Below are 24,907 nucleotides of genomic sequence, written 5' to 3' on the forward strand. Positions count from 1 at the left end.
TTTAAGTTATTAAATCCAATATACAGAGTGATTCATTTAATATGTACATATTTACAAAAATGCACTTTCACGAGGAGGGGTGGCCGGGGCTGGCAGGTGGGCAGTGGCCTGGTGCCCACGGCAAACGTTGACAGTTGCGAGGGGAGAGTCTGTGTGAAGGCACTTGTCGCGAGCTTCAATACTGCCACCGTCCCAGGGAGAACAGAGCAGTCGGGAAGGGCACTTCTGAAAGCACAGTTGAGAGATCTCTGGAGCGAGTGTTCCGGGCAGGAGCAAGCGAGGACGGCAGACTGGAGGGGACGGACCAGGGAGCCAGCGAGGGTCTGCCCACGGGCCTCAGGCCACGCCGACCACCACGGGCCCCACCGATGACCTCAAGCCCCACTGCAACCACAGGTGCCACTGACAGCCACAGGCCACGCCAAACATCCTAGGTCCCACCGAGAGCCATGGGTCCACTGACAGCCTCGGCCACACTGTCAGCCACGGGTGGTCCCACCGATGGCCACGGGTCCCACGGGCTCTTTGGCCTGGAGCCACTGAGAACCCCAAGTGAGGAATAAAGGAAGATTCTGTAAACAGCACACCACCTCTGGTAACAAACGCTATACGCTTTGCTGAGGACACAGACACCCTTGCTCTCTCTGGCCACACAGCAGGTGCGACACACAGCAACGTTACAAAAATAGCAACTATCCAAGAGTACTCCGCTGTCTTCCGCCTGACAGTTGTCGAATAATTTATACAAGGGTAAAGAAACATAGAAAATAAACATTTGTTTTTTGTTTTTGGTGAGTTTTTTTTACACAAAATAAAGAAACTATGCACACAGCCTCGGCCTCCTGTGGTCCAGCGGGCGGCCGCGCTCCTACTCCTTGCCCGCCCGCTGCGCGGCGCCGGCGCTCCTGACGGCGCGGTTGTCCACTTTGGGGCCCGAAGCCCAGCAGGCCGGCCTCCCGGGCGAGCAACTGGGATCTTTGGTGAATTTGTGCGAGAGGAACTTCTCGGCCTCCAGGGAGTCGTCCTCGCCGCGGCCGGGCTCCTCGTCCTCCTCGTCCTCCCCGCCGCCCGCCGGCCCGGGCAGCGCCTCGCCCACCCTGCGCGGCGGTGGCGTGAAGTTCTTGCACTGGTACAGCACGTCCTTGGGGCCGCCGCCCGCACCGCCCGGCCGCTCGATGGGGTTGCGGATGGGGTTCAGCGGGGCCCACTGGTTGTTGGTGCTCTCCTCCCGTGGCAGCCGGCTCCTCTCCCGCTCTTTCCTGCGCTTGCGGGTCCACCACACGCAGATGACCACACACGCCAGACACAGCACGCTGAACACGCCGCACAGCACGGACACCAGCAGACCTGGGGCAGGGGTGCCATGAGGGGAGGCCCCGGCCCTGGGATGCCCAGCCCTCTGGCTCCTGGTTGTGGGGAGGGTCCCAGGATCGGGGCTGGGGAGGGGTGCTCGGGAGGCTGGGGGCCCTCGACTGGCAGGCGCAGAGGGGTTTCAGGGTTTCATGGGTGGGATGGCCACCTGGCAGGGCTTGTGGACTTCAAGCCGAGGTGTGGCCTAGTCCCACCCCTCTGAGCACCAGGCATCTGAAAGATTCCCACTGGCCCAGGAGGCCAAGGTGCAGCCCCCACCGGCCTGCTGACCTGTGGAGGAGCTGCCCATGACGACCGTCTCCACCTTGACCTCGGTGACAGCCAGCAGCAGCGAGCTGTTCCCCCGCCGGGTGATGGCCGTCACGATGGCGTGAGCCGCACTCTGGATCAGGCTGCTGTCGGGCAGGTCCTGCGCCGGGCTGAAGGACTGCACAGAAGACGGCGCTGAGAAGCCACCCGCCCATGGCCGGGGCCTGTGACCCCACCCCCACCAGCAAGAGCCTGGACAGCAGGCCTGGCCCTGAGCACAGTTCCAGGGTACGCCCAGGCGCCCACCCAGGCCAGCAGCCCCCACTCAGCTACAAAGAGGGACACAGGCAGCTGAACATGAGCAGGGCAGCGCTGGAGCAGGGCCCAGGGCTCGGGATCCTGGGGGTCCCCAGGGCTTCTCAGGGGAAGGCTCCCTGAAGAAGAGATCTGCGGTGGAGACACAGTTCACAGGGAGGTGGCTGTGGCCTGGCCCACACTTTCCACAGACACCCCCTTCACCCAGGCAGGGACGACTGTCCCTTCCAGGTAGGCTGCTAGGCCGAGCGTTCACATCTGAAGTCCTGAGGGCACTGCAAACCCAGCACTGCTCCCAGCGCTGGGGTTCCCCCCAGACTCTGCCTCCGCCTTGTGGCCCCTTCCGCCCCAACGCCAGCACCCAGCCAGCACCCTGAGAAACTGCCCTGCCCTTTCCCCTCCTCTCTCCCTGCACAGCCCAGAGCCACAGCCTCCCTGATCCCCGCGATCCCTTGTTTACATCTGATATCCACCTGGGGCCCAGAGCAGGGCCCACTCAGCCGAGGGCCCAGGCAGGTGCCCGGGGCCCGGACCATACATCCCAGGGCAGCCTGAGCCCATGGAAACCCTTCCTGCATGGACACCAGGAGCAAGACACAGGCAGCTGGGGGTCCAGGTGTGGATAAGCCTGCAGGGGAAGGAGACTTCGCACCTACTAACCTGCCCACGTCGTCTGCATAGGCATCCAGACCACAACTTGGCCCGTGGATTCAGCTTGCCCCACGGCCTTCCTTACTCCCCCAGCCCTGCCCTCGAGGGGTCCTCTGATTGTATCCCACCACTGTCCACCCTGGGCCCTGGCCGCTCTCCTCCCCACTCTTGGTGCTGCCTCTGCACCCCAACTCCTACTGTCACTAGGGCCCCTCACAGCTCCAGGAACCCCTGCCCAGAGTCCCAGTTGCATGCACCAGACCCACGCACCTTCTCCTCCCACCCTTGCCACGCCAGCACCTTCTCTCCTCCAGGTCTGACACAGCTCCACTGGCCTCCAGCAAGGGCATGGGAATTGCCACAACCCTACCCTTCACAACTGTACCAGAGTGGGTTCCTGGTCTGTGGTTGCCCCATGTCCCCATATATCTGGGGACCAGCCTGGCCAGGCTCTCTGCCCCAGCACCTCTTAGGAGCATGTACAGAGTGGGACCCAGGAGAGGATGGTCTGAACAAGGGTGGCCACCCCATCTGCCAGTACTTACCACGGCCACCTCCACTGCACTGGCCCCCGAGGATGGCCGGTCACAAAGCAGCACCAGCAGGCGGTCCCGGGCCACTGCCCTTGTGGCTGGTAGAGCACGGATGCCTGAGCAGATGGCGCCCACGGTGGTGCCCTGGGCAGAGACAGGCTGCACGTGAGTGGCCCAGGGGCTGAGGGGCTGCGAGCATTCAGTCCTCAGCTGGCACCTGGGGCATGCAGTGGGACACGCCTTCAAGCCCACCTCCAGGGACAGAGCAGGGAGGCAGGGGCCTGGGGGCGAGTGGCTTCCCACAGCAGTCCCATGTCCTCCCACCAAGGACGCAGACTGCCAGTCAGGGCTGGGTGGGGCCTGGGGGGCCAGGCCCCCACACACGGGAGCAGCTGCACCTGGGGACTGAGGGCGCAGGGGGGCCTGACCCAGGTCAGAGGCCCTCCCTCCTAGGTTCCAAGTACTCAGGCCACAGGGCCCAGAGGACAGCCCACGGTCACCTTCAACTCAGGGCCCTGGGACGACTGGCCCGGGGCCTGCCACTCCCGGCTGCCCCTGGGCTCAACGTTCCATCTCATCTGATCGCATGAGGCCAGGCTCCCCTAGTGGCCACACAGCCAGCCCCGTCTCCCTGACCCCCTGGGGCCGAGCTGCAGCCAGGCAGCTGGGCAGCCAGGAGGGGTCTTGGGCTATCCGAGTGGCCACTTGAGAAAGGACAGGGGCATCTTGGGGCACTCAGCACCGCTCACCTGGGGCACCTGGTCGCGGTTGAAGCGCAGGGTGAGCCGAGCGCAGTTGTTGTCCAGGTGGCCGGAGCGGGGCTGGCAAGGGGTGCTGGGCAGCAGGGGCTCCTCGGTGCCACACTCCCCCCAGGCTGCGCAGGGTGGCTGCAGGCACTGGCCTGGGGACTTCTCCTGGCAGCGCTGCCCCGGCGGGCACTGGGCGCTCAGGGCGTCGGGCCGGCCAGCCAGCAGGCAAGGCTTCCGCCCACACCACACCTAGGCCGGGCACGCGCACAGAGGGCAGCACCGCACATGAGACACACGGCACCACGTGGGGGAGAGAGACACGGTCAGGGTCAGCGAGTCCCAGGGCTCCCAGGACGAACTCAGCACCAGGAAGGACCCCCCACCCAGAGCAGAGGTGGCCCCAAGGAAGGGTGGGGCCAAGTGGGGTCTAGCTTGGGAGTTTCTGGAGCCTGAGCAAGGTCGAGCCTCAATTTCCCCAAGTACCCCAATGGAGAGGCCTGGCGTGACCAAGGGCCCTCCTCCCAGGATGCCTGGCAGAGGTGGCGGACTCAGCTCACCCGTCCTCCACCCCAAGTGCCCTCCCAGAGTGAGTGACATGGTTATGGACGAATGGCAGGACACCCTAGGCCAGAGGCACTGGGACACCAGACCCGGGCAGGGGAGTCGGGGGAAGATAAGGCTTGGCTGGGCAGGACCGGTTGGAGAGCCTCTTGGGCAGGAGCCCTCTGCACCTTGCTGCAGTCCCGGCGGCCATCCAGGCAGCGGCAGCTATTGCAGTCCTCCACCCAGGAGCCCCCATGAGGGAAGGGCACACCCTGCGACCAGCAGGGCCTCCCCAACACGACCACTGTGCGGACAAGAGGAGGGGTCAGTGTGGGGGCCAGGCCCCGAAAGCTATGCCTGGCCCCTGGTGCGCCCCCACCTACCCTCCTGGCACCGTGGGCCAGCCCGGCCGGGCGGACAGCTGCAGCGGTAGCCGTTGATCTCGTCCACGCACGTGGCCCCATAGGCACAGGGGGAGGACTGGCACTCGTCAATGTCTGCAGGGAAAGCGGCCGGCTCAGCAGGCAGAGGGAGGCCAGCGCCCACACGTGGGGCCCAGGAGGCGGCTTGCGGTAGCAGGGGAGGCCCACGCCAGTGGGAGGAGCAGCCCCCGGCCAGCTCGGGCCGCGGCTCACCCCACAGGGCCTCTGCAGTTGGCCTGGCACTGTCACTGTCACCAGGCCGAGGCTTCAACGAGCACCCCTCACCCTCCACCCTCTGTGCGCCTCTCCGAACAGGATGGGCAGGGGCTTCTGGGAACAAACGTCCTAGCCCAAACTCAGCTCTGCCCCCTTACAGGGTGGCCCCCAGCTGCAGGAGCACTGCTGGCAAGGGACAGACTGGAAACTGTGGCTTAGAGTGAGGCAGGAAGTGTCCGTGGCCACGCCACCCGTCCTCAAGGTGTGTGGACATCAGCGACCTCCGGCTCTGGGCCCCCAGGCGCACAGCCCCGCCCGCCCGGCGCCACAAGCCCTCACTGATGCGGCAGTCGGGGCCCGCAAAGCCCGGCGCACACTCGCAGCGGAACCAGTTGATGCCGTCCACGCAGACGCCGCCGTTGTAGCTGTGGAGGAGAGGACGGGAGTCAGCGGGCCCCACAGCAGGCAGGCCGCGCCCCCCGGGTCAGCCCGCCTCCGGGACTGCCGCTCACCAAGGCAGCGGATTGCAGTCGTTGGTATCTGCGTCGGAGGAGAGAGAGAAGGTGGGCACGGCGTCCACCCGCCCTGGGCCTCTCTGTGCCAGGTCTGGGTGCCCCAGACGTGCGGGGCGGGCGGACATTGCACCGTCCACGCCAGCCCACCCTGACTAGGCTGAGGGGGCAGGGGCAGCTCTTGGGCGAGGTGGCCCTGGGCAGGGTCACAGAGCACCCATCCCAGAGAAGGCCTGTAGTAGGAGGGTGGGGTGCATGAGCAGGAACCCAGGCTGCAGAGCAAGTGGTTGCAGGAGACCGATGGGGAGGTAGGGGGACAAGGCTGCAGAATTTGGGGGAAGTCAGACGTGTCTTGGGGTTCAGCAGGGCTTTGGTGGATGAGTGCAAGGGCAGAAGCAAGAGGGGCAGGACTGGGGAGCTGGTGGAGAGAAATGGGCCCCCAGCCCACCCCCTACGGCCTCCCATCCTCACAGAGACCCCCCAGGCGCCCACCCCAGAGGCTCACTGTGCGTGCAGGTGCGGCCCTCCCAGCCATCACGGCAGATGCAGGAGAAGGAGTCCCCACTGCCTACGCAGGTGCCCCCGTTCACGCAGGGGTTGGGCAGGCAGCTGCTGTTCTTGGCTGCAAGGGAGGAGAAGGAAGCAGAGGAAGAGGGCCTCTTCACCTGGCCCTGGGAGACCCAGGGTCCCCGCACCACACCCCAACCCAGATGGGGGCGGACAGAGCCAGGAGCGGGGGTCAGGCCCGGCCACAGGCCGAGGGCGCGGGCCCCGGACCCGCAGGCTCCTCACCGATGTTGCAGGTGCTGCCCTTCCAGCCCAGCGGGCAGGCGCAGCGGAAGGTGTCCCCGCTGTCATAGCAGGTGCCGCCGTTGCTGCAGGTGTAGGCGTCACACTGGAACTCACCTGCAGGCACACGGCCGCTCAGTGGGCTGCCTGGGAGCAGTGGCCGCGGCCTGGCGGCAGCCCCGCAACAGGACCCAGCAGGCACTCACGCGAGTGGCAGGTCTTGCCCTTCCAGCCGTCATCACACGCGCAGTAGAAGTCATTGACCAGGTCGTAGCAGCGGCCGCGGCTGTGGCAGGGATCAGGAAGGCAGTCGTTGGGATCTGGGGGCGAGGACGCCGGTCAGCGGGGGGTCACCGGCGCTCAGGGAGGGTTTCCCAGGGGAAGAGGCACCAGAGCTGGGCCAGGGGAGCCAGAGGGGGGCGGGGAGGGGGAGCCAGGCCGCAGGCACTGGAGGGGTCTCCACTTCCGGTCACCTACTGGCCAGGAGGAGCCATGACTATCTGGGGCCGCTGAGGGGTGAGGGGGGCAGTGGCTCAGCTCAGGGAGGCACAGGCCACATGGGGCCCGGAGGGAGCAAGGCAGCCCACTCACTGGTGTCACAGAGCTCGCCCTCCCAGCCACTGGGGCAGAAGCAGCGGAAGGCGTCCACCTCGTCGATGCATGTGCCCCCGTTGCGGCATGGCTGGCCCAGGCAGTCATCGATGTCTGCAGAAGGCAGGGGTGAGCGGGGGTCCCTAGGCCAGCCCGGCCCCTCTCCACCATCCACGCCCATGCCCACTCACTCTCATGGCAGTAGGTGCCCGTGAAGCCACTGTCGCAGACACAGGAGAAGTTGCCCCCGGGCTGGCTGACACAGTGTCCATGGGGGCCACACACGCCGGGGGCAGTGCCGGCCATCCTGGTCCCAGCCTCGAACCCGCAGCCATCCACCACTGCCACAGATAGACAAGGAAGGGTCAGCCCCCTCAGCCAGACTCTGTCTGTCCCACTCACCCCTCCCCCGCCCACCCCTGCAGCCCGCCCACACATCACCCCACCCACTCCCACAGGCCCCCACCCCATGTTCCCACCCCTGCAGGCCATGCCCACAAATTGCCCCACCCACCCCTGCAGGCCCCCCCAGGGCACGGATCTCTGGGCTCTGAGCAGTTCTTGCCATCCACGTGGTCAGGACATGCACAGTAATAGTCGCCCTCCAGGTTGTAGCAGTGGGCCCCGTTCCGGCAGGGGCTCGGCTCACAGAAGTCAATGTCCACCTACCAGGCAGAGGGGCATCTGTGAGGGCCCAGACCCCCATCATTGGTACTGGACAAGGAGCCAGGCCTTGTGTCCATACGAGGAACCCGGAGGTTCAGGCCCCAGCCAGCCTGGACATTCAGGCCTCTGTAGCCAGAGACTGAAAGACTGCCCACCCAAGACTGTCCAGGCTCATCAGCTGGAAGGAAACACCTGCAGTGGTCAGGCCCCTCCCGCCACCCCTGCCTCCAGGGCAGCCCTCTTCCTCTGCCTCCCCAGGCAGCATCCGGCCTTCACTCCGCCTGCCTCTGCTGGTGGGAAGGCCAGCTCCTGGACCCCCTCCCCAGCCACCAGGGCTGCCCTGAGCCCGGTCTGTGGGTCCTTCCCAGAAGCACCATCGTGTGGCTCCACCGCCCTCCACAGGACCTCTACCCTGGACCCCAGAAAGCCAGCTGGCCAGGAGACACACCCCTCGTACCCCTGCAGGCCCACCGCTGCCCCCTGCAAAGGCCAGGGCAGGTCAGAGGGAGGTGAGGGCGTGAGCTCTGCCCCCCAACTCAGTGCCCCTTTCAGGCTGCCCAAGTGCCTCTCCCCACCCAGGCCACTTACCCTCTAGCCTCTGTGGGGATGAGACAGGCAGGGCATGGGGGCAGCCAGCTGACTCATTCCACAAGGAAGGCCTTGTCATGATAAGCAGTGACCCTGCAGGCCTCCCCCTGCCCCTGCCTGGCCAGGCAGCCGGGACTCTGGGGCCGAGGTCTCGGCCTCGCATTGAGCCCAGGACAGTCTGCAGGACCAGCCTCCACTGTGGCCCCTCCTGGCCACACGGGTGGCCTGGGGATGACAGGCTGCCCCTGTGGCTTTGGGGCGTTGGCTAAGGCCAAGAAGGGCGAGCAGCATGCCCACAGGCCTCACCTCACAGAGCGGCCCAGAGAAGCCCTTGGGGCAGTGGCAGCGGAAACCATCCACCAGGTCCTCACAGAGGCCGCCGTGGCAGGGGCTGCTGGCACACTCATCCAGCTCGAGCTCACAGTGCCGGCCCCCAAAGCCCCGTGGGCACACACACTGGTAGCCATTCACCAGGTCCTAGGGTGGATGCAAGGGGGGTGGTGAGCGCCCTGAAGCCACCCTCAGCCCCAAAACTCCCCCTACACGGGTGCAAGTGCCCAGTGGCCGGCCACACCTCACCTTGCAGGTGCCACCGTGCTGACACTGCCCCCGACAGTCGTCGATGTCTGTGGGACAGAGGGATGGGGTCACAGTGGGGTCCTCGACCTCCCCCAGCCCCGCCCATGGCTGCCCACCCACCCATACTGACTGATGTGGCAGTCGGCGCCCTTCCAGCCTGGCAGGCAATCACAGTAATAGCCACCAATCAGGTTTTTGCAAGAAAAAGCATTAAGACACGGCTTCCCTTCACACTCATTGGCGTCTGTGAATGAGACAAGGGGAGCGGTGGGGCCCGGGCCCACCTGCCCCACCTGCCCCGGCGCCAGCGGCCCCAGTGGCCCCAGCAGCACCGGCAGCACCAGCAGCACCAGCAGCACCAGCGGCACCAGCAGCCGTAGCCGCATGCACAGTCCATGCACACACGTACCCCAGGGGGCCCTTACCCAGCTGGCAGGTGGCCCCCACCCACTGCTCGGGACAGATGCACTCGAAGCCATCCACCTGGTCCACGCAGGTGCCTCCCGCTGCGCACGGGTTGGAAGCGCACTCGTCGATGTCTGCAAGGGACAGGAGGGCGAAGGGAGGGGAGGGGGTTGCACGAGGAGGGGGAGGGGAGTCCCGGGGGCAAGGGGCACATGAGGAAGAGAGACTGCAGGAGGGGCACATGACTGGGTCTTCCTGTCACTCCTCCCCTGACCACTAGGACCACAGCCACGTGTGTGGGCTCGGCCACTCCATGCCCAGTCCTCAGAGCGCTGTCCCACCCCCAACCCTCTGGACTCCCTCAAACACTCACCAAGTGCACAGGTGGGCCCGCTCCAGCCCGACGGGCAGTGGCACTCAAAGCCTGAGGGCACCTCGTGGCACGAGCCCCCATTGGCACACGGGTTGGAGGTGCAGGCATGCTCAGCTGCGTTGGGAACAAGAGGGGGGTGGGCGTGGTGGCCCAGACACCCCTCCTTCCACGAGGGCTCCTCCCCAAGGCCCCAAGGTGGTGGTAACTGGGTGCCTGCAGCACAAAGGCCAGAGAGGTGGCCCTAGCCAGCCCCTGGGAACCCACATCCTGCCAGGCGCTGTGCCCCGACATACCCCGCTCACAGTTCTTGCCCGAGTAGCCGTCGGGGCAGACACAGTGGTACTGGTCAGGCTCCGCGTTGATGCAGGTGCCCCCATTGGTACAAGGGTGGTGGCTACCGCAGTAGTTCAGGTCTGGGGACAGGGGTGGGGTGCTCAGAGGGGCAGGCCACACACCTCACTCCCTGCCTTCCCCCAGCCAGCACCCACCCACCTGCCGCCCGCCACACCTTTGTTGCAGAGCAGGCCGCCCCAGTTGGTCTGACAGTTGCATTGCCAGGGCTCCACGCAGCTGCCGTGCACACAGCCGGGGTACGGGACACACTCGTCACAGAACCGCCCCTGCCAGCCATAGCTGCACCTAGGGAAAGCCGATGGGCGTAAGAGCCAGCACGTGAGCGCGTACCCCAGGACCTGGGGCCACTCCCGGGGGTGCTCAGGGACATCAGCGCAGTGTCACGTGGGCCACCCCCAGGATGGTCCGCCTCGGCCTTTGAACTGGAGCAGGCCCCGCGCCAGGGTGGGGGGGTTATGGCCCTGCTGGCTGGTCCACGCGGTCACGGGCCGCTGGCCTCGCATGGTTGGCCACAGCTGTCCAGTCACTCCTCCTGGAGCTATTTTGGGATTCACCCCCAGCCGGGCCCCAAAGCAGGCGCCAGGGAAGGAAGGCCCTGCCGGGACCCCAGGAACATGCACCATTCCAATGCGCCAGGTGCTGCCAGGGCTGGGCAGGCCTTGGAGAGGACTGCTGGCCTGGCCCTGGCTGGTAACCTTGGGCACTGCGTGCGAGCTCACCTGTAGCTCAAGGGCAGTAACACTTCTCTCCTCAAGGCTCCATCAAGGGCATGTCTCACCAGGGGACACGGAGGCCCCCAGACTGCACCAGGCCAGCCCCATGAGAGGCCAGATTCAGGGCCATTCCTGAGCTGGGAGGAGTCACCCGCTCCCTGGCAAACGGCCTCAAGAGGCCCTCGGCTCCAAGGCCATGACCCCGAGGCCTAGCCCTGCCTGAGCCGTGAGCCAACATGCTCTCTGGAAAGTCCTTCAGGAGGAGGGGCAGAAAGACACCCAGGCCAGCAGTGCAGGCCCAGCCCAGGCGTGGCCACCCCTCTGAGGGCCCTGAGCTCAGCCTGACTCACTGCCCTGAGGGAAGAGAAAGACCAGCATCCTGCACGGATGCCTTGGGGCCAGCAGGCTGCCCCCCAGGCCCTGGACAGGACCTCCAGGGGACCCTTTTAGAAGTCCCTTGAGACAGAGTGATGTCCAGGCCACGTTGCTTCCATACTGACACCGGCCACATCAGTTTATTTTTGTAAGAGAAAAGAGCCACGGCCCTTCCTGGGCCACCCCCGAGTCCCACGGCACCCAGAAGGGACATTGGCTGGCTCAGCCAGTTCAGGACAGGGAAACTGAGGCTCATGAAAAGGGGTTCCACCGACCAGCCCTGGACATGCAGGGAAGGTGGGCATCCTTGTGGGTGGCACATTCCCGCCTGGAACCCTCTGTCCAGGTGATTTCAGAGCCCCAGTCTGGGGGCGGGGCCGTGACATGCCTCAGGCCCGCCTACGTGGGACCCAGTAACCCAAGGGTCCCAGGGCGTGCCCTCAGCCTTGGGTGGGGCTGCCCTCTCCAGGCCCCCACCTCCCCAGCTTTCCTGGACTTCAGCTCCAGAAGTCCAGGGAGGAGGCGGCAGGAAGGCACGGCCATCTCCGCGGCATCCGGTGGGGGGGTGTCCTGCACTGAAACCTGAGCCCTGCGCCGTCACCGGCAGCAGCTGGCCTCACCCACAGCGCCAGCGAGGAGGGCGGGTGGGGCTCACCTATGGCCTCTGTCCCAGGGGGGCCTGCCCCTGTCTTCCTGAAGAGCCCACACCGGCAGCAGAGGACAGCCCTCTCCCACCCACCTCCCACCCCAACTGCTCAGTCACTAGCCACCCAGGGCCATGGTCACAGCACCTAAACTGTGCACCGCACACGGAGCTGGGCAGGGTGTGTGCCCCTGCCGTGCTCACCACCCATGGACTGTCTGCCCAGAGTCCCCAGGCTCACACTCAGCACACAGGCTAGAGGGCAGGGCTGCAGGGGAAGGCACCCTCCTCTCCTACTCGGGTACCGCTCCCAGAGGTGCGTGCCCCCCAAGACACGGACACCCCGTGGTCCTGGCCCCCAGGGGCCCCCTCACCCATGCTGTGCTCCCCACACCGCCTTAAGTCAGGCTCTTCTTGTCTGAGACCTGGCAGCGTGAGTGGCTGGGTGGGTGATGAGCTAGCCCCCCGCCTGCCCCAGGACTGGCGGGTCCACTCCACATGCCACCTCCCCGGAAGGGTCCAGGGCCACCACCCCCCACTGACTCCTGAGCCAGCAGCTCCCAAACCTTGCCCTCAGTGTCTCTGTGCTCAATGTCCTCATCTGAAAAATGTGCCCCGAAGCAAACCCACCCCCCCGGAAGGGGTCCTGGGATAAGTGACCCCAAAGCTGGGGCAGAAGAGTCACGGTACCTGCCCGTTTCCTGCCAACATGTAGGATGCCGTGGGGCCCCACGTGTGTCTCGAGCCAGGCCTCTCCCCACAAACCCAGGGCAAACATCACCTCCAACATGACCTGCCTCTCTACCCGGCCCGCTGTGCCTGAGGCCATCCCTGCCTCAGTCCTGGCAGCTCCACTGTTCAGTAGCACGGGCTAGAATGCTTGAGGTCCTCCCTAACTCTCCACTCTTCCTCTCACCGCTACATCAAATCCATTCCCGGGCAACCGCAGAACTGGCCCACCTCTCTCCCTCCAGCCAGATCTCACCAACACGTACCCCTCCCTGTATTCCTGTGTTCCTGCAGTGGCCTCGGCCTGGCTCCTCCCAGACAGCAGCTGCCCTGGTCCTGGGCACCCAGCCTGGCTCAGATCTAAAACCCTCCAGCAGACCACTCACTGGCCTCTCCCTGTCCCCTACCCATGGGCATGAGCCACTGTGCCCCCTGCAACTCCTGTGCAGCAGACACCTGCCCACTTCGGGCAAGGCTGTCCCAGTCGTGTTCTGTGAAATGACCCTGGCCACCCTCCCCTGCCCCTTGCCACACCATCCTCACAGGGCTGTTGCCGATGGGCACAGCCCAAGCTGCAAGGATGCGAGTGTCCCCACACTGATGACAAGCTGCACAGGGGCAGGGCCTGTGTCCCCAGTCGGTGTGTCCCCAACACGCAGCACAGTGCCTGGGGCCTGGCAGAGGGAGCGAGCGTGCGCAGGGTGAAGACGGGGCAGGCGGCGGCACTCACTTGCACTCCCCAGGCACAGAGCATCCCCCGTGGAGCAGGTTACACCCTTGTTTACACACAGCTGCGAACAGAGAGCAGAGGCCCGCGCTGCAGTGCCTGGAGAGGTGTGGGGTGGCGGCCCCCCCGCCCCGCCCCACCCCTCGCCCCGTGTGCCCCCCTGCCCTGCCCTTTGCCCCCTGTGTGGCCCCACCCCTGCCCCATGTATCACCCCCCAGCCCTGCCCCTCACCCCCTGCATGCCACCCTACCTGCCCCCTGTCCCCAGCGTGCCCCCCCGCCCTGCCCCCGCCCCGCGTGGGCCCGCCCCCCGCGCACCTTCTTTGCACTCCTTGCCCATCCAGCCATCCATGCAGGCCTTGTTGCCGAACTGGTCACAGGTGTAGTGGCCAAAGAAGTCATTGCGTGGCCGGCAGAACTTGTTGCAGGTGGCGCTGTAGTAGTTCTCGTCGCAGCGCACACGGATCTGCAGCTCCAGGTGCGCCACGTGGCCACTGAAGTGCAGGCTCTTCCAGCGGTCCTCGGGGTTGATCATGCCCGCGTGCGACACCCGCTCAATCAGCAGCTCCTCTTGGGGAGGTGGCAGAGTCAGCCCACGAAACCGACCGCCGGCAGCCTCCGGGAGGCGGTGCCGGGACAGCAGGGCCACGGGCCCAGCCACCGCAGAAAGCCCAGGGCTGAGAGGCGACTCCTGCTCCCAGCCCCAGATGTAGCCGGGACTGGGAGGGGGCTGCTCTGGGGCGCTGCGTCCCTGCCAGTGCCTGCAGATGGTGACCTCGTGCCTCCCAGCTTCCCCACCAGGCACCGCGTCCCCCTCACCGCACAGGACACGGTTGGGCCGTCCTCCCGTCTCCTGCTCCGGGACGTCCCTCTCTCTGAGCACTGCTCACTACTGCCCTGTCTTAAAACAAGCCTCTCTAGGCCCAGGGAACATGTCGAACCAGTGATCCGACAGCTGGGCCTCCCTTCAAGCCACTCTGCTGCGCGGAGAGGGCACCCCGAGCTGACAGCCAGGGGTACACAGGGTCTGTAGTTTCCCCATGCATTTGTACCAGTTTGGGGTTCTCCACAATGAAAGGCTAAGGAACTCCGCGCACCCGTGCTCCCTCCGGCTACACTAGCAAAGGCCTGGCCCCTCCTCACAGGGCCTACGCCTCACACTGTCCCATCGCCAGTCTCCTCCCAGGAACACTCCTGCCTGGGGAGGGGCGGGCAGCCTGTCCCCGTGCCCACCCAGCCCGGCCCCTCTGTGTCTCCACAGCACTGACACCTGTGGACCTGGGCTTGGCCAGACTCAGCATCCAACTGCCCGCCTGACATCCACTTCCAAACTGCATCTGGCCCATCCCCACGACGGCCTCTCCACCCCGCAGCTGCCCAGGCCCCCTGCCCAGGGCCAGGCCCCTGCCTGTTCTCTCCTCGTCCTAACACCGGCTAGCCCCGTGCCTCTACCTTCAGGGTGGCCAGAGCCCCTCTCAGCCCAAAGGCTGCTCCTGTCCAAGCACCCCCAACTGCCTCTTGGATTCACACAACAGCCTCCTCACTGGTCTCCATCCTGGCCCTGTAATCTGCCCTCATGTGGCAGCCCAAGCAATCCTGCTACCAGAGAAAAGCCAGCATCCTCCCAGTGGCCCCTGAAGCCTCCGTGACCTGATCCAGCCTCACTGACCTAATCACGACCCTCCGCTCCCTGCCACAAAGGCCCCAAGCTGTCCCCTAACCACCCAGGCTCACTCCTGCCCCAGGGCCTTTGCACATCCTGCTCCTGCTGCACATGCAAATACTCGTCCCCATTTGTCCATGGAAAACCCCTCTGCCCAACCAGCACAGGGCCCCGCAGACCCCCTCATGCAGCCCAGGCAGCCCACAGGTGAGCCTTGGGGAGAGGGCCACCAAGCCCTGCATCCCAAGACAGATGGGAAGAGAGACAACCACACAGCCAGAGATCTCTGCAGTGACCTGATGAAGTATGCCACTGACACAGTCCCCCAAAAACACGTCCATCAGAACAACACAGACAAAGCTGAGACTGGGGAGGAAGCGCACGCACAGCTCTGCAGATCACAAAGGGTCAGAGTTTCCTGGCAGCCAGAGCAAAAAGGGAGCCAGCACACGAGATCCTCAGGGTCAGGACAGGTTTCCTGTCATAGGGGACCCAGGCCCCTGCAGGCACAGGACCAGAACCTGGCACATGCATCTCGCCCACTGACGGGGTCAGCCTCTCCAAGCCCTGCAGGAGGCCCTGCAGGCAGCGCACCCAGGCCCACCCAGCCGGGGCCAACTCACCATCTGGGGTAGTGTCGTTGTCCCAGTCCCAGGCCTCCACGATGAGGGTGAAGGAGCGCTGTGGACACGGGGAGGAGGCTGGTCAGGGACCCGAGACCTGCCGCCAGACAGCCCTCCTCCTCCTGGGCCCTGGCTGCACCCTCCCTCCCCTACCTCACCCCTCAGCTATGAGAAGCAGCTTCAGGCCACGTCTCTTCAGCAGACCCCCACAGGACCCCTTGGAGGAGGGAGGCTGCCCCTCAAGGTCACGGAGGCTCAAGAGGCCTGGACTCCCAGCTCCCGCAGCCCTGTGGTCCACAGGCCATGGAGAAAGGGGAGAGCGACCCAGACAGAGCAGCGGACAGAGGGCAGGAGCAGCTGGCATGGCCACAGATCGGGACCCGGGGTGGCCTGGGGCCAGAGCGGATCCAGGGGGAGCTGGAGCCTGACCCACTGTGGGAAACAGGAGGTCCTGCCACAAGCCTGCCCAGGAGGGATGAAGCCCTGCCCCGCTGCCACCCCGTGCCCTCTGCCAGGCACACGGGGACTGCAGGGCCAAGGCACACACACCACAAGGCCCCTGACAGGCCCAAGCACTGTGCCGCCGCCCGGGACACAGCAAGTGCCCAGCAAACAGTGCACGGCCCACGTGCCTGCCTCCTGTGACAACAGAAGCAGCAGCAAACGGGGCCCTCGTTGCCCAGGTGGGGAAACTGAGGCCCAGGGGCCGCCTGATGCAGCTTCAGCCCGTGGTCACTCCCCTCCCTTCCCCCAAGACCATCCGTCCCTCATGCCCCAGGGGATGTGACGACAGGGTGACATCACTGAGCAACCCCAAGACACATCCCTCTGCAAGGGTGCCCTGACACAGGCACAAGCTCACCCCGCCCCTCGCCACCCCCTACCTGGGGCCCTCTGTGCCCTCCCAACCTGCCGCTCGGCCCCTCTTCGGACCAGCCATGGACGTGCTGATCACCTCCCACCCAGCCCAAGCTCCACCCCAGGCTGGGGGCCCACAGGAGAGGGCCACCTCTGGGGCCGCCAGCTGGTGGCTTCCTGCCTGAGGGGTCTGGGAAACCCATGCTTCCTCGCCGAGGGCCCACACCTAGGCCATCCCTGCCATCCCACAGCCTCCTGCTGCAGCCCACACCCCAGCCTGCCGGCCCTCCCCCCTGCCTGCACACCCCCGCACCCCTACCCTGGCCCAGCACAGGCTCTGCCTTCCCCCACAGCCCCACTCACAGAGGGCTGCACTCCCCATCCCGGGCCCCCGCCCCACCCGTGGGCTGTCGGCCACATCTCATCACGTCCACAGCCTCTGGGCACCGGAGCAGGGCCTTCCCTTGGGGACCCTCTCCCTGTCCTCCCCATGCCTCCAACCGTCCCTCCAACAACCTGGCATCAGGGCCCAGGACACCATGCCCACCCTCAGCTTCATTCAACCTCCCCTATGGCGCTGCCCCTGCCCCCAGCACCCCTAGCACCTGCCCCCTGGAACCCCCCGGGCAACTCCTAGAACCTCTGCCAGCTGCCACCCTAGGACACACATCTGCTCAACAGCATGGCAGGAATCAGGAATCGATTCCTGCTCCCGCAGCGCTGTCCCCAGGCTCTCAAACCTACCTCTTGTGTCTCCCAGAAACCCCCTGCCCCACACCTGCCACCACCCTCTGCCAGGCCAGCAGGTCCAGCGCACAGGCCGCCCATCTCCTCCAAGAGCTCCCTGTAGTCACTGGGGTCTCCGTACCCCTGTCCACAAGGGTCCCAGAGACCCTCAGGGCCCTGTCCACATGCCCCTCACTGCCCAGAGCCCTCTTGGGGCTGCCCATGACTCCTGCCCTCCTCACAGCCACCCCGCATGCCCACCTGGACCCTGGGCCTTTGCACACACAGTTCCCTCTCTCTGCCTGGAATGCCACCCTCAGGCCAGCTTTCCCCGGCCAGTCTCGCTCCCGGTGCCAGACCACTGGAGTGCCCAGCCCCCACCCCGTGCAGCACTCACTCACTCATTCATTCGTTCATCTGTCCGTCCATCCATCGAGCGTGCACCAGTCACAGCTCTGCCCCCAGGGACCAAAACCACTGCCTGGCAGATGGATGAGTCAATTGGGCTCCAGGGGATGGGAATGGAGCCGCTGTTCTCAAAGGGAGTCAGGGCAGGCCTCAGAGAGGGTGCCCCTGGGGTTGAGGCTGCACAGAGCAAGGGAGGAAGTATCCCAAACACAAGGGGCTATATGGCAGGGCCCCAGGGCGGGAAGAGCAGGGATGGGGGAACAGAGGTCTCAGAGCTAAGCTGTGTGCGCAGCAGGCTCCCCACCAACTCGGCTGCTAACACTGAGCAGCATGCCAGGTGGGTCCGAGTGAGGCCGGAAACCAACATGGCCACCGGGCAGAACAGGCCACAAGGGAAGACTTGGGAGGGAGCAGGGAGATGACTATGGGCTGCACCCGAGAGGCCAGGGCCAGGGTGGTCAAGCCCACCAATGAGGCAGGCCCCGGGCCGCTCGCTCCATGAGGCTGCTCACCCCACAGGGCTGTCGGGGCCCACTGCCCGGCACCTGGACTTCGGGGAGCCAGGAGCTCCTCCGGGCTCCCAGGAAACCCCACGCCAGCGGCTCAGGTAGGATTACCACCACCTTCGCCCAAGCCCAGGCTCCAATTACCTGCTCCCGCAGGAACAGGTACCCGCCCACCCACCCGCAAGGGCCCCACCGCCCGCCAGCTGGGTTACCTACACCTGGACAGCAGGAAGTCACCCAGAGAGAACCCAAGCCGGTGGGCGGGGCAGCACCAGTGTGGCATCCCCTGCCCCCACCCCTGCCCCATCTCCTCCACCCCGCTGGCCTCCAGGGCTCAGTTTCCCTCTGCAAACGGCAACCTTGCATCCTTTCATTCCAGCGCCGTTGCCTCACAGGCCACGTGCTGGGACCCGGTCTGTCAACCCTAAATCCCTACAAAACAGGAGCGGCAGTAGGCCTGGACTGCAGGCTTCGGGGGGCGTCCCGCCACTCCAGATGCCTGGGGAGGGGCGACGGCGGCCGGCGGTGGGTCCCTAGCAAGACGCAGAGAACCTCCCCGGCCAGACCCAGCTGGGCTGCCAGCCTGCTCAGCGCTGGGAGACCCACCCAGCGGCCTTCGTCCCCGAAGGCCCAGCCACACTGCTTCTCCCAAAGCCCACCCTGACCCACCTGCACCAGAATCCCAGCCCGACCATGGTCTCCTCCCTGGCCTGTGCCCAAGGCCAGATCCAAATCCTTCATCTGACCCCTAGAAAGCAGTAACAGGACAGCAACTCAAAGACATGGAAATGACACAAGGCAGACATGGGACCAGATGTGCCACACCCCATAGCACCCCATGGCCCAGCATAGACCCTGGGCCCACTCCCCAGACCCACGGGCTCCAACCTGGCTTCTCCCCCGCAGCATCCCCACCTGGCCCCCTCACAGAGCAGAGCCAGGAGCACCAAGCACAGATACATTTCCTGAAACCCGAGCTCTGGAGAGGCCCAGGCCTCTGCCTCCATTGTCTCCCAAGGGGGGAGGGGGAGGGGCTGCCTCCCCTCAAGGCGCTGGGCCCCAGGGCCACGGCAGGAGGAGTGGGCCACACGTCTCCCTACAAGGCAACCCAGACACCCACACTCTGCTCCAGAGACCAGCCAGGGCCTTGCCTGGGCACGCCCAACCTGCTCCCCTGTGGGCAGCAGCCCAGGGTCTCCCAGCACCTCATCACGTGCACCCTGTGGGACTGTGGTCTCAAAGCCCACGATCAGGTCGACCCTGGGGCCTGGGGACCTCAGCTCACCTGCGGTCTCAAAGATGAGGACCCTAGTTCACCCTGGGCCTGAGGCTTGGACCCTGGCTCACCTGGGGTCCAGGGGTAGGGACCCCAAGCCTGAGGATTAGAGATATTTGTCTTCAAGAAGCCCCTCATCGGCCCAGCCTGATGCCCTCAAGAGAGTCCCTAAAAGCCACACTCCCTGAAGAAGCCCCTGCCACAAACTCTCCAGCATCCTCTTCCCTGCTCTGCTGCAGCCCTGCTCCCCACCCCACCCGCCAAGGCCCAGGGACAAAGTCCCAGCCCGTTTCCAAGCCCCCCCCCAGGCCAGTGCAGCCTTCCAAGGGCCCCGACTTTGCCCAGGCACTGCAAGCCCCGCCCTGCTGCCCAGTACCGAAGCCCAGATACAAGACCTCTGATGTACGGGGTGGGTGATTGGCTGCAGATAGGGTGCAGACTGCCCAGCCCTGCCTGAGCAGGACCCCAGGCCCCAGCTGGGAAGGGACGGGAAGGAAAGGGGCAGTGGGCCCCAGTGCACACAGAGGCGGCCCCAGTGGGTGGGGCGGGGCCAGGTACCATGTCTGCCCTGACCCCAGTCCCCGGCTCCTTGGGGGGACAGGGAGCACAGGCAGAAGGGTGCTTCCCACCACCAAGGGCAGCTTAGATGCCCCCAGGTGCAGACCCTGGACTGCCCCACCTTAGGCTGGGGCTCAGGCAGCTGCCAAGGCCTTGGCAGTTGGCTGTGGTGGGGCTGGGCCCCGTGTTCACATCCCACCAGACGCCCTCCTTGGGTATGTGTGCCCCTGACCAGACCCCCCCCCCAACACCAGTGAGCAAGCACAGCCCCCTAAGGACCCCGGCCTTCTGCTGGGTAGCCAGTAGGGGGGGAGGGGGGAGACTGGGCCAACCGGAGGCCAGGCTAGGGGCTTTCACAGCTCTGAGTCCTGCAGCCCTGTCCCATCCCCCTTCACAAGATCACACAGTCACACCAGTTCACAGGTGGGAAAGCCTGGCCCCAGGATCTGCCGTGGCCCCAGGTCTCAGTTGACTACACTGTCAGAAAGGAGATTAGCCCTGGGCCCATCATGGTGGCCCTTGCCACGACTCCAGTTTTGTCCTCCACAAGTGATCACACCCCATCTGTGCCACCACACACAGCCACCCCCTCCAATTCACAGTGCACAGGCCGGGGCGGGGCCCTGGACCTGCGGGCCGAGTCCTGGGGTCCTTGGTACCAGAACATGGACCAGGTAGGCAGGTGTCTTCAGCTGGGCAGCATGCCCTTTCACTTGGGGCAGGGCCCCTGCTAACACAGTGCACTCCACCAGGTCCCCCTAAAAGCCCTACTGGCCACCCGCCACACCCAGGGAGAGCACATGCACACACACCTACACACACCTACACACACACACACACACACACGCTCAGCTACAGGCCAGATTCCGGGCTGACAGGGTATCACCTCCTGGGGAGCCAACAGGACGCGTGGGGGCATCTGCGAGGCAGGACCAGGAGAGAAAGGACCACCTCCGTATCCAGCCTGCCTTCACCTCCCCACATCCAAGGCCCCAGACCCACCTGCAGAAAGCTGTGCCTGACACCCACCTGGAACCACAGGCGACAGACGGCAGAAAACTGACCCATGCGACCAGGTCAGGGTGCAGAAGACCCCCCAACCAGGCCTGGGGTACTAGCAGAGGCAGGGGGAGGGGAATGGGAGGGTTCAGGACTGGCTGAGCATCACTGGAGGGTGTGGAGCCCAGACCAGCTCCCAGTCCTCTGGTCTGCAAGAGCCTGGGCCAGGTAAAGGAGGGGGCTCCCCACACCTTTGCACCCCAGCCACCTTCAAGGCCCTCTTCACACCCCCGACTCCAGAGAGCCTGAGAGTCTGAGCCCGTCCTGGACTGGAGCACACCCACTCCCACCTGCAGCCCCTGAGGCAGGCCCAGAACCCTCCTCTGTTCCCTGGAGCCAAGCAGTCCCTGCTCTCCCCGGTCAGAGCCAAGTGCCCCCCCGGGCATGCTGGGCTCCAAACTCACCCCGGCTCATGGGACAGAGCTGGACATGCAGCAAGCAGAGGCAGTGTGGCCACCAGGCTGCTGCCGACCAAGCGGAAATACCAGGGTGCTGGCATCACCGCACCGACTACACAGCCGGCAGCCAGGCCGCACTGCTGTCAGGGAGGCGGAGACAGGAGAGACCCCCGAACCACATGGCTACCTCATGGCCCTGCTCCTCCACCTGGGGGGGGCCACCTGCCCACTCCGGGGGAGAACCAGCTGGGAGCAGGAGGAAGGGAGGTGAGCTGGCTCAAGACCTGGTACCCAGACTACAGGGCTCCCACCAGGGGAGGCAGGGCCTGTCCTGTCCCGTTCCACCCCCGGCCGGCTAGCAGGGCCGAGAGCCATGAGGGACACGCGTTGGCCCGCCACATTCCTCCTAGCCTCCCTGCCCCCACGCCCACTGCTGCCAACTCGAGCAGAAAACACATCCTCAGGTAGCGATTTCGAACTGTGCTGGCTCCGGCCCAAGTGCAGATGACAGGCTGCCGGCCCTGCTCAGACCTGCCTGCTGCGCCGCTGCGGGGGCGAGGGGGCTGGGCTCATCCTAACGCCCGGGGCCTCCCAGGCCTGCCCCTGCCTTTTCCATCTCGGAGGCACATTCCCCACCTGCGGCCCCAGGGTCAAGGCAGACCCCAGCGCTCAGTCGGGCACGCGGGGGCAGGTCTGTGACCAGAGGGGACTGTGGCCCAAAATCAGAAAGAGGGGAATGGGAGAGGGGGCCAGGCCCCCTGGCCCCAGCATAGGAGAGGGTGTCAGCACAGGGCTGAGCCGGGGGTGGGGCTGGCTCCAAAAACAGTAGGCCCTACCAGCCCAACGGCAGCCAGCCTGGCCCCAACTTCCAGTCTCTTTCAGGACCACGGTACCAGTGGTCTCCTACTGGCTGGTCTTGCCAGAGATCCTTGGTCGGAAGGACGGCCCCTCAGGCACAGTCTGGCACGCTGCTCCTGCCACTGCCCACGCCAGCTGTCAGGACCTGTTCCAGCCCACTGAGGTCCCACTTTACAAGGTTCTCTCCCCAACCCAGTCCCATGTGTGTAACAGAGACCTACCACTTCAGGCCACATCAGGAGGCAGGAGGCTTTGGTCCGCTCACCCTAGCCCTTGCCTACCATGGCCCAGGGAAGCCCGCAGGGAAGCACCACATCCCTACCAGTATTCCCAGGCCCACAGCTCCAGCCTGATGGCCACCTCCGAGGCCCCTCCCAAAAAAGAACAAAGCCAAAAACCCAAGAATGGAAGGTGCGACAGAGGATCACAGCCCCGGGGCCCACTGAGCCTTCCTCCGGGGTCTGGCCGGTGGCAGAGGCTGCCACCAACACACACACACACACACACACACACACACTAGGTCCTCCAGGACCCAGGTCCCCAGGCGCCTGCCACCCCCACCCTCGGGCATCCAGGAAACGGCAGGGCGGGCGCAGGCTGGCCGCGGGCCCGGGCGGCTCCGCCAGGGCCTGCCCCAGACCAGCCCCAGCACGCGCAGCGCACATGCCTCCGCGGCCTGCCCGGGCCCGAGGCGCCTCGCCGCGCCTCCCCACCCAGACAGACACGCGCGGCGCGACGCAGGCACACGCTGCGGGCCGCCGCGCACGCAGGCCGAGGCCACCCCCACTAAGTCCCCGCCGCGACCCCCGCGCGCCCACGTGGCCGGGCGCGGACCCGGCCCCACAGAGCAGGCGCCCGGGATCCACCCGCCGCGGGGCGCCCCCTGCCGGCCCAGCCCCGCCCCGTCCGGGTGCGTGCGGCTCGCACGCGGGGCCCGGGCCGCAGGTGCGGGGAGGCCGAGGGGCCGAGGGGCGATGGGCAGGGCGGGGCCGGCCGCCGAGGGAGGGGGGGACTGCGGGGCGGGGATGGGGACGCACGTACCGGCCAGGCGAACTGGAAGGGGATGACGACGAGGCCCGGGTTCTGGTCGCCGCCTGCCCGGGCCCGCGCCCGCGCCCGGTCCCCCGCGGCGCCAGCCGGCGGCAGGTAGAAGGAGTTGCCGCCCAGCACGGGCGTGGCGCCGTGGCCGTAGCTGCAGGGCCCCGTGGGCGTCACCTTGGCCTGGTACTCTTTGAGGCACACGCGCACGTACGTGTCGCACTCGTCGTGGCCGCAGCCCCCCGCGCGCGTCGTCCGGCCGTCGCTGTCACAGCAGGCGCCGCTCAGCAGCTCCCCGTTCACGTTCCGCAGCGCGCTCAGCTGCAGCTCGAAATAGCCCATGGGCCGTGCCGCCTAAAAATAAGGCAGAGAGAAAGCGCAGGGAGGCGCGGGCCGGGGTCGCGAGCCGGGGCGCCCCGCCCCCACACCGCCGCGGTGCGCGCAGCCTCGAGGGCTTCCGAACGGCGGCGCCCGCAGGCGGTGCCGTCGGCCCCGAGGGGCGGCCCGGTGCGCCCCGTCCGCGCCCCCCGCTCACCTGCACGCAGAGCGCCAGCAGCAGCAGCAGCCGCCGGGGCAGGCGCCCCCGGCCCCGCGCCGGCATCGCCGCCTCGACCCCGCCCGCCGACCCGCCGCCGCCGCCGCCCCTGCGCGCCTGGCCCCGGCCTCCCAGCGCCCGCCTGCCCGCCCTCCGAGCGCCGGCGGCAGCGACAGCGGCAGAGGCGGCGGCGGCGGCGGCGGGCGGGGTCGAGGCGGCGCCGCGCGGGCCCTGGCGGCGGGCGCGCGGGGGCGGCGGGCGCGCAGGGGCGGCGGCGCTCGGCCTCGCAGGCAGCCGCCCTCCGGCCCGACCCGGCTCCTTCCCGGCGGCGGCGGTGGCGGCGGCGGCGGCAGCGGCGGCGGCGGTGGCTGGTCCCGGCCTTGGCTCTGCGCGCCCGCGCTCCCGGCGCCCGCAGCCAACAAGTTCGGGACTAGACTGACAGCTCGCTCGCCCATTCGTCACCCGCTTACCTGCATATGCATGAGGGGGCGGGGCCGCGCCGCGGGGTGGGGCTGGGGGGCCGGGGGCGCCGGGGATTTAAAGGCGGCGGAGGGCGCCTCCTGCCAGCGCCCCGGCCCGGCGCGCGCTTCACCGGGTTACTGAGTGGCGGGGCCGCAGGGGCTCCGCTAACGCCTCCGAGGAGCCAGGAGAGCGGGGCCTGGCGCTGCAAAGCGGCCTCCCCTCGCCCGAGCCCCGCCGGGTGTCAGGAGCCAGGGGGTGGGGCGCCCCCTGAGGTCACCGCCGTGGTCCCCTCCCATTAGTGCGCCGCCGCCGCCGCGCTCCTTACGATCCCAGAGGCTATGCGGTCTCTCGCACGAATCAAGGCTCGTCCCTGTGCGGGTCGGGCGCGGCCTGGGACCCGAGCCCGCCCAGCCTTACTGCGCTCCCATTTCCCCCGGGAATGACCCCCTTCGCGCTGTTCCTACCGCCTCCACTCCGGCCGCAGAGGGCGCTGCTCCCCTCCGAAGCCCCTGCCCTCACCGCCTCAAGACCCGTGGGTCGCGAAGCCAGGGAACAAATGCTCTTCCGCGCAGGCTGTGTGCCCAGCTCTGCGCTGGTGCGGAGATCGCCAGGCCATACTTTCCAGGAACGTCTAGGAGGAGGGTCGGGGCCTGGGCGGGGGCAAGGCTGGGGATGTGAATAAAGAACGGTGGTGTACGCCCATAAAGACAAAGTGAGGGCCACCCAAGAGGCTCCTGCCGCTGTCCTGGTCCCCATCCCTACCCGTGTCCCACCCTCTGTCATCACCTTGTTGCCCTCTGCTGGACTGACCACTTCGCCTCGCCACCAAGGAGTCAATAATACCAAG

The 24,907-nt window shown here is 66.6% G+C and overlaps 1 protein-coding gene across 2 annotated transcripts; it reads right to left on the minus strand.

Annotated features, from left to right (window-relative positions):
• JAG2 (jagged canonical Notch ligand 2) lies at positions 1–23,670 on the minus strand. Of its 2 annotated transcripts, XM_064486342.1 has the most exons (26): positions 23,599–23,670; positions 23,067–23,417; positions 15,379–15,436; positions 13,411–13,662; positions 13,097–13,157; positions 10,061–10,191; positions 9,846–9,965; positions 9,553–9,666; positions 9,200–9,313; positions 8,905–9,018; positions 8,775–8,821; positions 8,502–8,672; positions 7,456–7,606; positions 7,133–7,282; positions 6,942–7,055; positions 6,557–6,670; positions 6,354–6,467; positions 6,067–6,183; positions 5,562–5,589; positions 5,389–5,474; positions 4,795–4,908; positions 4,600–4,715; positions 3,869–4,117; positions 3,132–3,263; positions 1,642–1,798; positions 1–1,347 (listed from the first exon to the last, which is right to left on the minus strand). In XM_064486342.1, exons 1-26 carry the CDS (start codon positions 23,662–23,664, stop codon positions 869–871), a joined length of 3,720 nt encoding a protein of 1,239 aa, XP_064342412.1. In that variant the 5' UTR covers positions 23,665–23,670; the 3' UTR covers positions 1–868. The 2 variants fall into 2 exon arrangements, with proteins under 2 accessions (XP_064342412.1, XP_064342413.1); XM_064486343.1 differs by lacking the exon at positions 8,905–9,018.
• Between the last annotated feature and the right edge of the window lie 1,237 nt (positions 23,671–24,907).

The sequence above is a fragment of the Camelus dromedarius genome, chromosome 5 (assembly GCF_036321535.1).
Source record: "Camelus dromedarius isolate mCamDro1 chromosome 5, mCamDro1.pat, whole genome shotgun sequence".
Lineage (NCBI taxonomy): Eukaryota > Metazoa > Chordata > Mammalia > Artiodactyla > Camelidae > Camelus > Camelus dromedarius.

What these genes read in the sequence shown, in the direction of transcription:
- JAG2 (XM_064486342.1), bottom strand. Translation starts at nt 23,664, where the DNA reads ATGCCGGCGCGGGGCCGGGGGCGCCTGCCCCGGCGGCTGCTGCTGCTG. An exon ending in CAACGACACTACCCCAGATG is followed by an intron (nt 13,663 to 15,378) that starts GTGAGTTGGCCC and finishes CACCTCCCCAAG; the next exon opens with AGGAGCTGCTGATTGAGCGG. An exon ending in GGGCAAGGAGTGCAAAGAAG is followed by an intron (nt 13,158 to 13,410) that starts GTGCGCGGGGGG and finishes CTCTGTTCGCAG; the next exon opens with CTGTGTGTAAACAAGGGTGT.